Source organism: Alexandromys fortis, unplaced genomic scaffold, assembly GCF_014885135.2.
Source record: "Alexandromys fortis isolate MF-2015 unplaced genomic scaffold, M_Fortis_MF-2015_v1.1 scaffold_27, whole genome shotgun sequence".
NCBI lineage: Eukaryota > Metazoa > Chordata > Mammalia > Rodentia > Cricetidae > Alexandromys > Alexandromys fortis.
The window spans coordinates 12,077,301-12,093,654 of record NW_026067952.1 but is presented as its reverse complement, the minus strand read 5'-3'; the positions used below and the strand labels follow the sequence as shown (position 1 = coordinate 12,093,654).

Sequence of the window (16,354 nt, the reverse complement as noted above, 5' to 3'; positions counted from 1 at the left end):
GGGGCGTGGGGGGGGGGGGGGGGGGGGGGGGGGGGGGGGGGGGGGGGGGGGCTGCAAGTCCTCATTACACCTTGTTCTAGCCTCATGGCCAGCTTCAGTGTGATGTCTTTAAAGAGAGCCAAGCACACTCTCCCATCATATAGCCCTGGTGGCACCACCAATCACATCTCCTCACCCTCTAACTGAAGCAGCTAGCCAGAATGCATCCTGAAATGAACTGTGGCCTAGGATATATTTTAATAGCACTCTCTGACACTCTGCCTACAGCCCAGCCAGAGTGCTTTTACAGTCCCAAGCAGTTTTATGTTCACTGTTCTTAGAGCTTCACAAACATTCCCAAGATGTAGGAAGGGAGGATAATGCCTACATTAACAGACGAGGAGCCTAGAGAAAGTGCTTTTGGGTTCAAGCTAGATGCAAGTAAACGCAAGATGGGCCTAACCTGGAGTCTCTATTGTTAGAAGCAGAAGGAAGGCCTCCTATGCCTGGCCGGTCTAGCTCGGGACACCTTTCTTTCACAGCAATCTACCAGGGTGCCACATAGGGGTGACCACCTGGGCCGTTGGAGCTGGATTCCCAGGAGAGCACACCAGCCTCTAAAGCTTGGGTTCTTCGTTTGGAGGGCACACATAAAATACCCACCTTTTGAAGCTGTCACAAAGATTATGGTGGCTACTATCATCGTTAACTAAGGTACCTAAGAACCCTTAGATGCATGCATCTCACAGACATGCCCAGCTGACCCACCCAAGTACTAGGATGCAACTAAGGGATGTTCATGTAGCATGTATGAGAACCTGGGCTCCATGTCCAACACCACAAAATGGACAAACAAAAAACCCAAGACAATCCCAGATCTCAGGAGGCAGAAGCAGGCAGACCTAGGAGTCAAGGATTGAGATCCGTCAATCAGGGCAATGACAGACCCTGTCTCAAGATCAAAGATGAACAAACAAACCAAATGGGGCACATCCATTTAAAAAAAACCAAAAAAACAAAACAAAAAAAACCCTACAATATGTTGCCTATATTTTAAAATTATTTCATATCAAGACCATAGCATATGGCTTCTCTTCAGAGCTCAGAGGTCTTGTCTGGTGGAGCTGTGACCCGGGCTGGTGACAGCCACCCCTTTACTTGGAGCATATATTCTTTAACTGTTAACTTCCCACCCAGGCTACTTTACCAAGTACCCGCCCAGTCCTTGCAGACATGTGGAAATCCTCGCTGATATTCAGGAAAGCGCTCTTGCCTTCCCTTTACAACTCAGGAATGGAGACACAGCTTCAAACCTGGTGAGCCACACACACTCCACAGCTCAGGGCACTATGGGTGTGGCTCCAGGGAGCACCGAGGACTCTGGAGGACAACTAAGAGGGCAGACAAGCACTTAATATACTCTAGCAAACCCACACAGGGAGCCCAGGAACCAGCAATATAAGCCTCAAAGTAAAGTCAAGAGCTTACCTTCTTAGGCAAGAAGTGAACCCCAATGGGGTATTTATCTGGGTGGGTCCACAGCTCAATCTGTGCCATCACCTGGTTTGTGAAGGAGTTGCTCATCACGAAGCTGGGATGGCCCATGGCACAACCCAGGTTGACCAGTCGGCCTTCAGCCAGCAGGATGATTCGGCGCCCATTCTTCAGCCGATAGCGGTCCACCTGCAAGTCCCCATGGCAACAGTAAGGGCTGGTGGGCACTACCCATCTCTGCCCACCTCCTACCCTGCACAAGATGGCCTGAAATGCCCCCAAACAACCACCCTACAGAGCTAACACACACAATAAACCAGTCTGTTCTGAGAAGTTAGTAATTCAAACCTATAAAGCATTGGGCATACTTAGGAGGTAACAGCTGTTACTGTCAATACTGCCATATAGTCTGTCCTGAATCCTTTATACATATATGACTATCATTTTTTAAAATTTATTTTTATTTTATGTGCACTGGTGTTTTGCTATGGGTGCCAGGTCCCTGGAACTGGAATTACAGACAGCTGTGAGCTGCCATGTGGGTGCTGGGAATTGAACCCAGGTCTTCTGGAAGAGCAGTCAGTGCTCTTGATCACTGAGCCATCTCTCCAGCCCCATATGACTATCATTTAAGTGCTTCACCTCCCCCTTTTCACAAATAAACTGAAGTTTACAAGGCTGAGTCACTTGTTCAGAGCTACACACGAAGAAATGGCTGCAATCTGAGCCTTGACCATTGGAGGGAGGTCTGACCTCATGTTCTCAATTGTCATTAAAAAGCGGAATGCAGGATGGTGAGATGGCTCGGTGGGTAAAGTTGCTTGCATTCAATCCCTGAGAACCACACGGTGGAAGGGGAGAATCAACCACGACAGGCTCCTCTAACCTCCACATGCAAGTATGTATGTGCTTACACACGAGCATGCACATAAAATGACTGAGTAGAATGTAGCTTTGTGTGTGTGTCAGTGTATATATATGTTAGTATCAGTGTGTGTGTGTGTATATACAGATATATATGTCAGTATAAATATATATTTGGTCAAATGCAAGGCTGGAGATGTGGATCACTTGGTAAGAGAATCCTTGCCTAGCTTACATGAAGCACTGGGTTTAATCTCCAGCTCTACAAGGCAAAAAAGAACTTAACTTAAAAGCTCTTAATGTACAAATCCAAAAAGTTTTCCGGGAACATTACTTTTATAATCAGGTAAATAAATAAGCCAACAATAAATAAAAGCCAAATTAAGTTGCACATACCCCAAAGGAATGCCCCACAGCAAAGCTGCCCTTTAGCTCAGTTAATGGCTTACTCTGCACAGAGCTGTTCTAGACAGTCATGCAGTGTCCCTTTCCTGGCCTCCCCCATCCTGACCCTCTGCCAGCTCAGCCCACGCTCTTCAGCTGCCAGCATGCCCGCCTGGCTGTGAGCACCCTCAGGGCCTTATCTCTTTGTCCACCGCTCACAAGCACAAGTGGGCTTTCTCAAACAGCAAGGCCACTGTGCACGGCACACATGCTGATACCTTCAAGGACGACCGAGGCCTCAGCATCAACTCTGATACCTCAAACCTAGCTCTGAAACCAGGCTTCTCCAACATACACCCCACTCCCTAGGTCACACCAGCTTCCAGGGCGGGCAAACTACAAGCCTGTTCCCCCTCCTCAGCCCGGCGGGGCAGGCTGGGGCTTCTCACCTGGGGCTTGATGTTCACCTTCTCCACAGCGTTCTCATTGAGCCACTTCACATCGATCTCCACATCGAAGTGTCCAATGTTACACACAATGGCATCATCCTTCATCTGCTCAAAGTGCCTGGAAGGGAGCCCAACCCTGTGAGGGACCGGAGACCAAGAACAGCCCCAAGCCTGGGAGCCTTTGCTCCCCAGGACTCCCACCTGGTACCCACCGGCCAAGGATGATGTCAACACAGCCTGTGGTGGTGACAAAGATGTTGCCCTCCTTACAGGCCTCGTCCATGGTGGTCACCTCATAGCCTGCACGGACAGTGAGCATGTGTTAGCAAAGGTGGCTCACCCTTGTTCTAGCCCCAACAGCCAACCCTTACTCTACCATACCCTCCATGGCAGCTTGCAGTGCATTGATGGGGTCAATCTCGGTGATGATGACTCGGGCCCCAAAACCCCTCAGGGCCTGGGCACAGCCCTTGCCCACGTCACCATAGCCTGCTACCACTGCCACCTTGCCCGCAATCATCACATCTGTGGCCCGTTTGATGCCATCTATGAGGGACTCCCGGCAGCCATAGAGGTTGTCAAACTTGCTCTGAAAGGAGAGGGGGCAAGGGGACAATGGGGGCAGGCAAGACCCTGAGGCCAGGCCTTAAAGCATCCCACAGGGCTGAGACTTGAGCCCACTCAGTCAGCCTGAGCAGACCCCTAAGAATCTTCTCCACTAGACAAAGCCAACATGTCCTTCCCTCCTCATCAGCCTCCAGACTATCTCCCTCATGTTCTCTGCTGGTCTAGAAGTCTTTCTAGGGAATCAATGCCCAGGACAGGCTGCTGAGTCTAAGAATTGATTAACTTTAAAGCTATTGCAAACCAAAGCCACAATGTTCCTGCACAGCTATGACCCAGTACACTCGCCATCCTCAGACTGTTGCCCCATCTTCCCTCCTGGCCACCCTTCTTCAGAGATCCATTCCTAAGTTCACTGGGCAACTAACAACTGGAGTTGAGTTTCCCCCCGGGCTCACCTTGGTGACAGAATCATTGACATTGATGGCAGGCACCTTCAGTATCCCATTGGCCATCATCTTGTAGAGGTTGTGGACCCCAGTCGTGGTCTCCTCAGAGATGCCTCGGATGCCTGAACAAAAGAGGGAGAGCATCAGAGAACACATCTCTACCCATAACCCTTTTCACTCCCTGGCGTCCCTCTCCTTCATTCCCATCTGTTCCTGACTGTAAAGTTCACCCAGTCACCATCTGACGTCCTACTGAACCCTAGTGATGCACGCCCAACATCTTCCACCCACCACTGTGCAGTGCCGACACCACTCCGCCCAGTCGTCCTGTCCCAGCCTAGAGTACCCTCCAGAGAAGGCTTCCCTCATTTACTAGTCGTGGCTAGTTTTGTACAGTCAATCTTTTCCTACCTCAGGGCCTTGGTATTCTCCAAACTCCATCCTCCTCCTCTCTGTCACAGTCCACAAAGCTGCTTCTCTGCGACCATTCCTAGCCCTACCCTGCACTGGCCTTGGTTTATGAACTCAGCCAGCTCTGCCCCCACCCCAGTTACCCTGGCTTTACATCACACGTCAGAAGGCAGCCTCCATATGGCAGGAACCTCCTGTCTTCCAGTCCTATGGAGAATCCGGACGTTCCGCCAGACCCCCTGCCTCATGTCTGTGAAGGAGCAGGCTCCCTTCAGTCTACCCGCTTACCTGATAGAAGCTGTGGGTATTTGGTGTGGATGAGGTTGGTGAGGTCGCCTCCATCGTCCAGAATCATGTTGAGGGGGCCATCTTTGAAGTGCAGCGTCTGCTCAATGCACCACAGGTACTCTTCATCTGTCTCACCCTTCCAGGCAAACACTGCAGGAGAGCGGCACGTGAGAAGCTGGCAGGGGGCTCCAGAAAGAAAGTTCTACCAACAGTGCCAATGCTGTCTGCTTCCTAGTTCCCATGCCTAGCTACGTCCAGCCCCTACCAAAACAGCAGTGGGAAACACACAGACCGAAGCTAAGCAGATCTAAGTTCAGAACTTTCCAGCCATGTGACCTTGAGAATCACACTTGCGCACATCAAGTGACACAGAGACCGCGCATGGCCCTAGACATAGGTGTCCAGAAATAATTTTCCCTTTTGCTTCTCCTTCTGCCTGGGCTCCATGAAGTAGGTGTACTGGCCCCTACAGAACAGGGCTCCTACCCAGAGAGACGTCCTACTCACCAGGCACCAGTAAGATCCTGGTTTGCTCACTGAAAGGTCTTGAGGGATTCCAGGTTACGCCCGGTCAAAACTGCCCAGCACACGCTATAGATGGAGCATCCTCTGTGCCAGGCACAGTAACTGCTCTGTGCCCGTTCTCGTGTTCCCTCATGCAAACCCCATGAGGAGGCATTGCCATCACCACTTACAAACCCCTAAGAGAGACTGGGGAACGCAGCGTCTGAAGCAAGGGTGCAGGCTGCTGGCTGCTGCTCCTCCCAGCTTGTGGAACTCCACAGGTGGGGGTACAAGAGTCTCCTGTTTACACAGGACACTGGCCAAGTAGCCAGCTGCCTCCCTCCCCACAATTGTAGAAGATACTTCTATTAAAGCAAGGCCTCTTCTGAAGGAGGACCGAGCCTCACCAAGGTGGGGGCTGCTGACAGGCACTCAGCCCTGTGAGGAACCCCTCCCACTGACCCCCTACCTACAGCTGGTTAGGATTCCTCCTGCCCCCAAATGTATGAGTGTTTTACCTACAAGTATGTCTGTGTACCCTGTGCTGAAGACAGAAATGATATTGATTTTCTGGGTCTGGAATTACATACATTTGTGAGCTGCCATGTGGGTGCTAGGAATTGAACCCAGGTCCTCTCTCCAGTTCCCTGATAAAAGCTTTTTTGTTGTTGTTTTTGTTTTTCAAGACAGAGTTTCTCTGTAGCTTTTGGGACCTCTTCTGAAACTCTACAGAAACCAGGATGGCCTCGAACAGAGATCCGCCTGCTTCTGCCACCCGAGGGCTGGGATTAAAGTCATGCGCCACCACCGTCCGGCCAAGATTCTTGTATATTTTATTTAATCACCACTGAATCTAACAGGTCCCATCAGCCCTACCCCCACCCTGCCGCAGTCCAGGTACCATTTTGCAACAGTCTGAGACAAAGTCTTTGCTCTCTGACCTGGTCCTTTCTCATGCTCCTAAACTACCATACCTCAGTCAGTGCCAAAGACTCCTGTTCTGCCTTACACCTCACCAGCTCCTTAGAAAAGGATCCAGAGTCCCTCTAACGAACATCCCCACCCTCTGCTCCATGTGGCTCCCAATCTTCAGATCCTTTCCTTACAGACCACAAGCTCAGCGGTCAGTAAGTATCTTCCATGGAATCTGAGCTGGGAGGACTATAAATCAATAGGTTAAGGGCCTCTGTTTGCACATGGAGGCCTTTAATGCAGGGGTCAGTAAGAGAACCATGAAAAAGCAAAGTGCTTTATCCACGCCCACATACCACAGCGAGCTCACCTGGAATGCCGGCCTTGGCAATGGCAGCTGCTGCATGGTCCTGAGTGGAAAAGATGTTGCAGCTGGACCACCGCACCTAGAAGGGCCAGGAAAACAAGGCTGTTGATCACGGGTAGCTATGAAGCATCCTGTTAGGAATAGGAAAAGGGAAGCCCTGAAGCCAAGAGTGAAAGGCTGGGGACTCTGGGCAAGTGAATGACTAGAAGCCAGAGCAGTAAAGTTAGCACTAGAGTTTAAAAAAAAAAAAAAAAAAGGCAATAAATCACCGAGCCAAGCATGGTGGTATATATGTGTATAATCCTAGGACTCAAGATGTAGCGGCAGGAAGATCAGGGCCAGCTTGGGCTATATGGGGAATTCCTGGCCAGCCTGAGTTATACAGTGAGATTCTGACTCAAAACATATATAAACAACTGGAAAGATGGCTCCGCAGTTAAGAACACTTGCTGCTCTTCTAGAGGACCCTGGTTTGGTTCCAGCACCCACACTGCAGCTCACAACCACCCACAGCTCCAGTTCCAGGGGACCAGCTCTGTGGGAACCAGGCACGTAGGTGGTACATACGCAAGCATGAAGGTGCAGACAAAACCAAATAAGTAAGAAAACAGTACTCCAGTGCAATGTGAACAAGGAGACGGGGAAGGAGCTACTAAAGCAGGGTGCAGGGAAGAAATGCAGCAGCAACAGTGGAAGTGATGTGTGGCTGTCATACGCCGGGCTCCTCGTGCAGAGAAAACCTCCAGCAAAGACGTCGGGATGAGGAAGAAAACTGCTAAGTTTGTCTGGACTTGTTCAGCCTGAGCTGGGTACTTGAGCTCCAGGTGGCCTGTATCAATACTCAGGCACGGCAACTGTGGGTCCAGGTCAGGCTTGTACATGATTTAAAGCCGGGAGAGGCAACGGCTGAGAGCACTAGCTGCTCTTCTGCAACCCGAGTTCAATCCCAGTCCCACACGGCGGCTCACAACTGTCTGGAAACCCAGTTTGGGAAACTAACACCCTCTTCTAGTCTGCTCGGGCACTGCGTGCAAGCGGTGCACAGATGTACGTGCAGGCAGACATTCATACACACAAAATAAAAACAAGTCTAGGAAAAAGTCAGTGGAGGTGGGTGTGAGCAGGAAAATCCCAGTGCTTGAAAGGCTGAGGTACAAAGACAGCTTGAGCCCAGCCTGAACTACGCAGTAAATTCCAGGATAGCCTAGGCTACAGAGTGGAATGCTGCCTCAAAAAACAAACAGGCCAGGGCTGGAGAGATAGCTCAGAGGTTAAGAGCACTGGTTGTTCTTCCAGAGGTCCTGAGTTCAATTCCCAGCAACCACATGGTGGCTCACAACCATCTATAATGAGATCTGGTGCCCTCTTCTGGCCTACAGGCATACATGCAGACAGAACACTGTATACGTAATAATAAAATAGATCTTAAAAAAAAAAAAAAAAACAGGCCCTCCAGTATTCTTTGTGGTTCCCCTACCCCACCAGGCCCCTCCTTGGGATCTTATTCCACATGATCCAGGTTCAACAAATCATAGCACTCTACTTTCTAGAAGGCACCCGACTCCTAGGAAGGCTAACGGGAATGGTTTAGATGACCAAATGGAGTATCGTTTTCTCTTACTATGCTCTCAGGCAGGAAGATGTATTGAGGAGTCAGCTACCTTCCCAACTGGAGAAAATAGACCAAAGACTCTGCCACCATGGGTGACAGCAGAGGGAAGTGGAGAGAAAACCCAGGTGACCAGAGAGGCTCTGCCAGCTACACCCCCTACCAGTACAGTCTTTCCCCACGGCTGAGCCCAGAGAGTGTGAGGGACAGCTGTGGACCTCACCTCAGCACCCAGGGCCACGAGAGTCTCGATGAGGACTGCAGTCTCCACAGTCATGTGCAGGCAGCCAGCGATGCGGGCACCCTTCAGTGGCTTGGACGCCGAGTACATCTCCCGCATGCGCATCAAACCGGGCATCTCGTTCTCGGCTATGTCCAGGGCCTTTCGTCCCCAGGCAGCCAGTCCAATGTCCGCTGCAGGAACAAGATGGCCAAGTTCCATGAGCCACCTCCTCCCACCCAGGGCCATGTTTACCTTTGGGGAGCTCAGGTCTTCTCACTCACCCTAGGAAATGACGGGTGAAGAAAGGAGGCTGCTACAGAAATTTTAATAATTTAGCCAATAGTTAAACAAGCCAGGAGTGGTGGACACGCCTGTAATTCCAGATGGAAGCAGGAGGTTCACCCTTGACTACACAGCAAGTTCAAAGCCAACCTGAGCTACATAGTCCTATCTCAAATACTACTACTACTACTAAGACTTTATTCTCTCTCTCTCTCTCTCTCTCTCTCTCTCTCTCTCTCTCTCTCTCTCTCTCACACACACACACACACACACACACACACACACAGAAGCATTGACCGCAGGCCATCAACAATGAGAGCTCCTTCAGAAATCTGAATGTCAAGCAACCGCCTCTGGCCATGTCTTCTCCCTATACATTACCAACTCCAAGAAGGAGCAGTTCAGACTCTAAAGCATCCATTTTATCCATTTCTAGTGTCCCTTACCCCGCCCCCTTCATGATCTCCCCTTCTTTTTCCAGTCTAGGATACCCTGCTCTCTCGGCCTCTGGGACCTCACCTGGCGAAGCTCACACCCGAAGCTAGGTGGGTGGCTTCATGCCTGGAATTCCAGCACTAAGGAAGCTGAGGTACGAAGAGTGCCATGATTTTGAGGTCATCCTGAGCTTCACAGAGACCTATTCTCAAAACCAAAGTTCCCACCTAGTTAGAGCCAGCTCTCCACTGTACCTAAGGCCTGAACCAGCAGAATCGCAGTCATGGGATGAAGGTCTTGCTTACTATGAACAAATAACTCAAGGGACACCTGGCACATCCTAGCAATCCCACTACATTTTCCTAGTAAGTTTATCCCCTCCCCCTAGTCATCTCTCCCCATCGCCTGATAATATCACTTCATAGTTCTGAGAATACAAAATCATCTGTCCATGAACTCCACCCTCCTCTGTGATTAGACTCGGGATTCTTGGCTGTCGGAAAGTACCAGCTGTCCCTGGTCCCTGATTTTTCTCACCCCTCAGATCTCACTGTTCCATTACGGGCACCACTGAGGTGATTACTTATGCTCAGGTTTCTCACAGGAGCAGGGACCCCACTACCAACTCTGAAATGCTTGCTTTCCCTTGGCATCCGAGTCTCTCTTCTCCCTCCTTCCTTCCTGGCTGCTCTTCACCTGACATACTCTAGGAGGCCTGAGTATACCCATCATTGTTCCTCTCCAACTCCTGCCAATTAAGTTCTGTTCAGGTGATCGTGAATGCCTTCCCTGGGGTGATGACTCCCACGTATTTACCTCCAAGTACAAACTTCTCCCAGGAATCTGAGACTCACAAAATCCAACTGCTGACTCAGCACCTCTCGTCTGGTGTCCAACTATTATCCATCAAGTACAAGGCTTCAAGACTGCTTGGCTACACACCCTCAATCTTCCCATTTTAGGAAATGAAACCACCATTCAATCTGCCACTCTTGCCAAAAACCTGTAAGATTTCCCGTTTCCATTTTTGCTTCTATCAGCAGGTTTTTTGTTTGTTGTTCCTGCAACTCTGTGAAACTCACTATGGAGAGCAGCCCGGCCTCAAACTCACAGAGAACTAACTGCCTGCCCCTGTGTCAAGCGCTGCGGTTAAAGGTGTGGGCCACTATGCCCACCTCCACCAGCATGCTTGTCACCGAGCATCCCACCCTAGCCCAAAGGACCACTTCCCAGCTGGACCCACAAGCAGCTTCATAGTCGGTCCCTTTGTTCCCACATGTCATGCTCCTCACTTACAGCCCAGTGGGAAACTTCTAAAAATGTAAAATCCTAGTCCTTACCTGGGCTTCAGGCCCCTCCCAAGTCTACCAGCTGCTTCTATCTCCACCTTGTTCCCATCACTAGCAGCTCAGCCATAGGCCTCTCCCACCGTGGCGCTTTAACACAAGCAGTTAACCTGGAAGACTAATGCCAAGTGCCAGACGCAGTACCTGGCTCAAAAACACCTGAAAATGGAGGGGCTGGAGAGATGGTTTAACGGTTAAGACCACTGACTGTTCTTCAAGGGTACTGGGGTTCAATTCCTAGCAGGTCACAGAGCGTCACAACCGTCTATAACTCCAGCCCCAGGGGATCCAAGGCTTTCTTCTAGCCTCCGTGGGCACCACATGTACGTGGTACAGATGTGCATGTAGGCGCAACACCCATACACATATAATAAAAATGAGAAAGCCAAAAACAAAAAAACAAAACTTGAAAATGGGCCAAGCTGACGCAAAACAGAGGAATTAAGACGAGTCAGGACTTTACTCGCAGTGAGGTAGGCCGTCTACAGAGTTCCAAAGGAGGTATCATTTATTTGTCTTCGGAAAGATCCTACTGGCTCACTATAACGACGTGTACCTATAAAAACAGCGCCTGGAGGATAAAGGAAGTTTAATGAGTTCAATGCCAGCCGAGGCCCAAAAATCAAGCAAACAAAATGGTAGCATGAAGACCATAGAGACCTGTGGGGAGAGAGGAGAACAGGGGCTGGTAGCCATGGAGAGTGAAAGGTGACAGACCTCCCCACACAAGGAGATTGTGCTACACTATGTAGGTCTATCTGTCTCAGCCTTGTAGCTGGGTCACTTCTCTATCTCCAGTGACCAGCAACTGTGACCAGCAAAGAGAAGGAACTCAGAAAATGTTCACTGACCACATCATCTGCTAAAACTAAATGAGCAAAGATTCATAGGGAGTTGGCACAGGACAAGGATGGCAAAAAGGAAGAAAGGGAGGGAGGGAGGGAGGGAGGGAGGGAGGGAGGGAGGGAGGGAGGGGAACCTAGTCTAACTCCCAGCATGTATAGTCTCCAGCCAGTCCTGGAGAGGACAACGGGTTTTGTGCTTTCCTGCTTAAACCCCGCCCCATCTACTACCACCTGTCCCCCCAGCTAGAAATGATTCTTTCAATGCCCTTGTGGCAGCTGGAGGAGCTAGTGTACCAAACTCTGGAGCTTAGTGCCAAGACAACCAGAGGTTGCAGAAGTCCCAGGAACATGGGTCAAAAAGACCCGTGTGCCCCTTCCCAAACCTGCCTCATCAGACCGAGGATAATCAGGCCGAGCCTTACTGTACACCCAAGGATTATAACACCACACGGACAAGGTCTAGTGCACAGCATGCCCTCCTTAGTGGGCCTCCACCCCTAAGGTCAAGACCCCAGCCTCCAAGTCATGCAATCTGTGGTCCTCCAACCCCTCCACAGTATGACAAGCTCCCATTCCAGCTGTTCCACCAGGGCAACACTGACTTAAACCTTTCTGGGCCTCAGTTTCAGCATCTACTCAATGGAGACAATAATCTACTCTGGCAGCTGGTTAACTATTTTATTAAGAATTTCCCAAGAGATTTCCTCAGGTTCCTCCTCTGTATAATGGGGTAGCATCCATTTCATGCACGTGACCCTCCCCAATTTAACGGCATCTTGAAATGACCTTAAAAGCCCGACAGCCTGAATTGCTCTGGTTTTGTTTGGTCTGTAGTTTGGTTCTGATAGGGTCTCCCTGTTTTGTCCAGGTTGGCCTGGACTTCACTGTACGCCTCAGAAGTGAACGCTGGCATTGCAAACCTGTGTCACTAAGCCTAGCCTGAACTGAACTGTGCTGAAATTTTATTAGGGTTGTCCCAAGTGTGTGTTTCCTTGCATACTGACAGCAGCGAAAGGGATAAGCCGAGAGGTCATGACGTATTGGGTCCAAATTCTAGCCAACCGCTTCCCAGTTGCAAGATTCTGGGAAAATAACCTCTATACCTCCGGAGTTTCATCGTAAAAGGAGACTCGTTCCTTCCCTAGGGAGCTATAATAATAAAAAGGATTAGTCTAGAATAATGCTACAAGGCGGTTTCTAGCCCATTGTAAACGCTCAACTGAACGTTTGTTTACTCAGTCATTCTTCCATCACTGGAACGAAACGAAGGGGAATTTTTAAGCACTCTAAATTTTCTTTTGGTCATCCACCAGATAGTCCCACAGACTGAGCTGACCCCAAGTCCCCGGTACACCACCGGGGACTTGCCTTCCGGGCCTCTCCTCACTAACACCTGGAACACCAGGGCGCTCTCCGGCCCCGCTCAAGGCCCGGAAGGTGGTGGACCCTTGTAGGGGGCTACATAGCCCGCCAGACGCCAGAGCCAGAACCGCTAGGGCCGCTTCCCCAAGGGCCAGTCTCTCCACGAGCAGCATGCTGCCTAATCAAGGATGGTAGCCCGCGCCGCGGCTCAGGGCGCCTGCTGCAGGGCACGCCGGGACTTGTAGTCCGTAGCTGCTTCCCACTCCTAGCTCTCGGCGGAACGTGGACTCCAACCCCCAGGCACCTGCGCGGCCAGGCCAGCGATTCTAGGGGTCCCGGGCTCCCCGAGGCCGGTGCCTCGACCAGACGCGGGTTGGTACGGACAACAAGCCCAGGGTGGGGAGCCGAGTCGCCACGGAGGACTGCATCCCTGGGACTCACCGACTTTGTAGGGCAGTTTTTCAGACATGCTGGCGGCGCTTCCGCTACGACTGAAGAACTCAATGAAGGGGGCCGGACGGCGCGGGGCAGGGATCTACGCCGGGCGCGCGCGGCTTTAAATATCTTCTAATTTGAATATTCATGAGTCTCGCTGGGGCTGAGACTTGGGGGCGGAGTCTGGCTCGAGGTGAATAGCTGTGCAGCAGCGGGGCTGGACTTCGATCCCTCCCACAAAAATTATAAATTTTATGCTCTGTGGCCTTTGGACTCCTGGCACCCGGCTGGAAGGGAGCGTGGAGAGAGGCGGTTCTTCTCCCATTCGTTCAGTCAGTGAACCACAGGTCAAAACGATGCAGAACTTTCAGGCCAATTACTTCACTGAGCTTAATTTCTTCTGGTATATTTGGCCGAAGACTACCAGTATGGAGCTGGGTCTAGTGGTACACGCCTGTAATCCCAACTCTCGGAAGACAGAGCCAGAAGGATTGTCACAAGTTCAAGGCCAGTCTGATCTACAACTAGTTAGTTCCAGGCCAGTTTGGGCTACAGCGTGAGGTTTCAAAAAGAAAGTTAAGAAAAATAACAAATTGCAATGTGTCACTCTCTCTTCCTCCCTCTCTTGCCCACCCCCACTCCCTCCTCAACAAGTCCCCATTCCACTCTCGTGTCTTTTCGTTGGTTTTGTTTGGTGACCCCGAGCCGCCCACACGGAAATGAGTAGGAGCTCTATACAAGAACATAGACAGCTCGCCAATGGCTCAGCGGCCATAACTGCCAGTAGCTTTCCTGAAGGAGCCAGGCGCCGCGCTGTGTGCAAACACCCACCATCTCTGGGGAGTTCAGCTGGGCCCCTTGTGAACGGATTGTCCCCACCGGAGTTATTTACTGTTTACATCTCTTCGTGGAGTAGAGAGGAGGGTCACAAGCCCTCTCCTGAGTCTTCAGTTGCACCTACTACCTGCTGTATGCAACTCTGCCTTAATCGAACATGATCTCAGGAAGAGGTTGGAAATTGTAGCCAGGGAAGGGGGCTCCAGCTACCTGGCTACTGGAGAAGCCCTCAAACCTGTTGGATAGAAGCTTTCTAGGTGTAGCCTTCAGGGGGCAACTTAAGGACCCCTCACCTGTGCTTTGTCAGGAAGCTCAGTGAACTGTTTCCCCTGAGTGATCTTTGGCAGAATCGTGACTCGGTTTATGTGGGAAGAAGAGCAGACTTTGCCTATGTCTCCTCCTGGGAAGGAAGTTTAGCAGCATCTTCCCCCATCCATGGCTGAATGTTGCTGGGATCTTGTGCAGGTCCTCAGCCTTGACCCAGGGCTTCTGTATCAGTTCCTACTTCCAGGTTCCTGCCCTGACTGCTCTCAGTGAAGCATTCTTACCTGGAAGTGTAAGTTGAAACAAATCTTCCTCGGATTGCTTTTGGTCGTGGTGCTTACTGAAGCAGCAGAAGCCAGGACACCCTCCCTCTCCCTACTCCATCCTCTTTCTCTTTTCCCCCCCTGCCCCATCCTTGTTACCCCATTGCCACTCAGGTGCTGACTCTCTGAATAACGCACAACCTGAAGATTTAATCCCCATCTCTGCTCATTGGCCTCTCTAGTGACAAGTATCCCAAAGCCAGGAACCAAAATCAGTCTCTCTTACACACACACACACACACACACACACATACACCACCACCACCACTCTTCCCTTTCCCTTCTCTCTCCTCTCTTCTTTCGTTTCTCTCGTCTGTCATTTCCCCTCCGTCCATGTCATTATGTAGTCCAGACTAGTCTTGAACTCAATATGTTGCCTTGTCCCACCTCAGTCTTGAGATCCTCCTGCCTCAGCTTCTCAAGTACTGAGATTAGCCATGCTGGGCTAACCATTTCTCCTGGTAAGCTGATTGTCTGGAGTATGTTGTTATAGCTACAGAACACTGACTAACACAGAAGTGTTCTTCTGGTTTCTAAAACAGACTAGATAGAACGCCTATTAATTCTTATTAAAACTTCTATTTGTACAATGTGTGTGCCCTTGTGAGTTATGTGCACCATCTGTGTGCAGGTGCCCATGGAGGCCAAAGGGGACCAGATCCCCTAGAACTGGAATTACAGGGAGTTGTGATCCAGCTGATATGGATCAACTTGGAAATGAAGCCTGGATCCTCTGCAAAAGCAGTAGTCGCTCATAACCACTGAGCCTTGCTGTGGGAAGGTGTATAGCTAGCAGCTACCCGCCTACTGGGGCGTGGCCTCATAGACTATTTATCTGGATGCAGAAGCACACCCAGCCCCTTCCTCTCTGCTTCCCCCTGGGCCCCATTTGCTGTTCGGTTTGCTTTGGATATGATCTTCATCCATCGTTCAAGTAGAGAATCCTGACTTTGTAAGTTTTACCTTTTAATAAACACCGGTCTATTTCTGAGTTCTGAGCTAGTGTGGGATTCCTTTTTTAAGCGTCTGATCACTCTGCCTTCAGAGCCTTCTCTTCAGTCTCTAGCAACTCTCTAATCTTTTGGTTTGGTTTTGTGGCAAGGTTTCTCTATATAACAACTTTGGCCATCCTGACACTTCCTCTGTAGACCAGGCTGGCCTCAAACTCACAGAGATCCACCTGTCTCCCGAGTACTGGGATTAAAGGCATGTGCCACCACCGCCCGGAAACTCTCTAATCTTTAGTTGTATTTCCCAGTGAAACTACTTGGACTTGAACATTTCTTTCTAGAGAGTGTTGTATATAAAATCAGCTTTATTTTTTTTAAATATTTATGTATTTATTTATTATGTATACAATATTCTGTCTGTGTGTATGCCTGCTGGCCAGAAGAGGGCACCAGACCTCATTACAGATGGTTGTGAGCCACCATGTGGTTGCTGGGAATTGAACTCAGGACCTTTAGAAGAGCAGGCAATGCTCTTAACCACTGAGCCATCTCTCCAGCTCAAAATCAGCTTTATTTTTCACAGTTTATTTATTTATGTGTTTCTGTGTGTGCAGGCCACCACAGCTCCACAGCTTGCATGTGGGGTTCAGAGAGCAACTGTGGGCTCAATTCTCTCCTTTTACTTCTGTGGGTCCCAGGGATCACACTCAAAGCATCAGGCTGGGTGGCGAGTACCTTTGTCCACTACGCCATCTTGCTAACCTCTGATCTGAGTTTG

General features: G+C 50.3%; 1 protein-coding gene across 1 annotated transcript; it reads right to left on the bottom strand.

Annotated features, from left to right (window-relative positions):
* Positions 1-1,440: 1,440 nt before the first annotated feature.
* On the bottom strand, positions 1,441-13,348 carry Ahcy (adenosylhomocysteinase). The gene is made up of 9 exons (XM_050151094.1): positions 13,209-13,348; positions 8,498-8,688; positions 6,669-6,744; positions 4,883-5,032; positions 4,193-4,305; positions 3,552-3,759; positions 3,383-3,470; positions 3,171-3,288; positions 1,441-1,662 (listed from the first exon to the last, which is right to left on the bottom strand). Exons 1-9 carry the CDS (start codon positions 13,234-13,236, stop codon positions 1,456-1,458), a joined length of 1,179 nt encoding a protein of 392 aa, XP_050007051.1. The 5' UTR covers positions 13,237-13,348; the 3' UTR covers positions 1,441-1,455.
* Positions 13,349-16,354: the final 3,006 nt, after the last annotated feature.

Bases quoted from the DNA above. Each gene is read 5' to 3' on its own strand.
- Ahcy (XM_050151094.1), bottom strand. From the start codon at position 13,236: ATGTCTGAAAAACTGCCCTACAAAGTCG. The intron at 3,760-4,192 runs GTGAGCCCGGGG...CTCTCCTTTCAG, and splicing joins TCAATGATTCTGTCACCAAG to AGCAAGTTTGACAACCTCTA. The intron at 1,663-3,170 runs GTGAGAAGCCCC...GGGGACTTGCAG, and splicing joins AGGTGAACATCAAGCCCCAG to GTGGACCGCTATCGGCTGAA.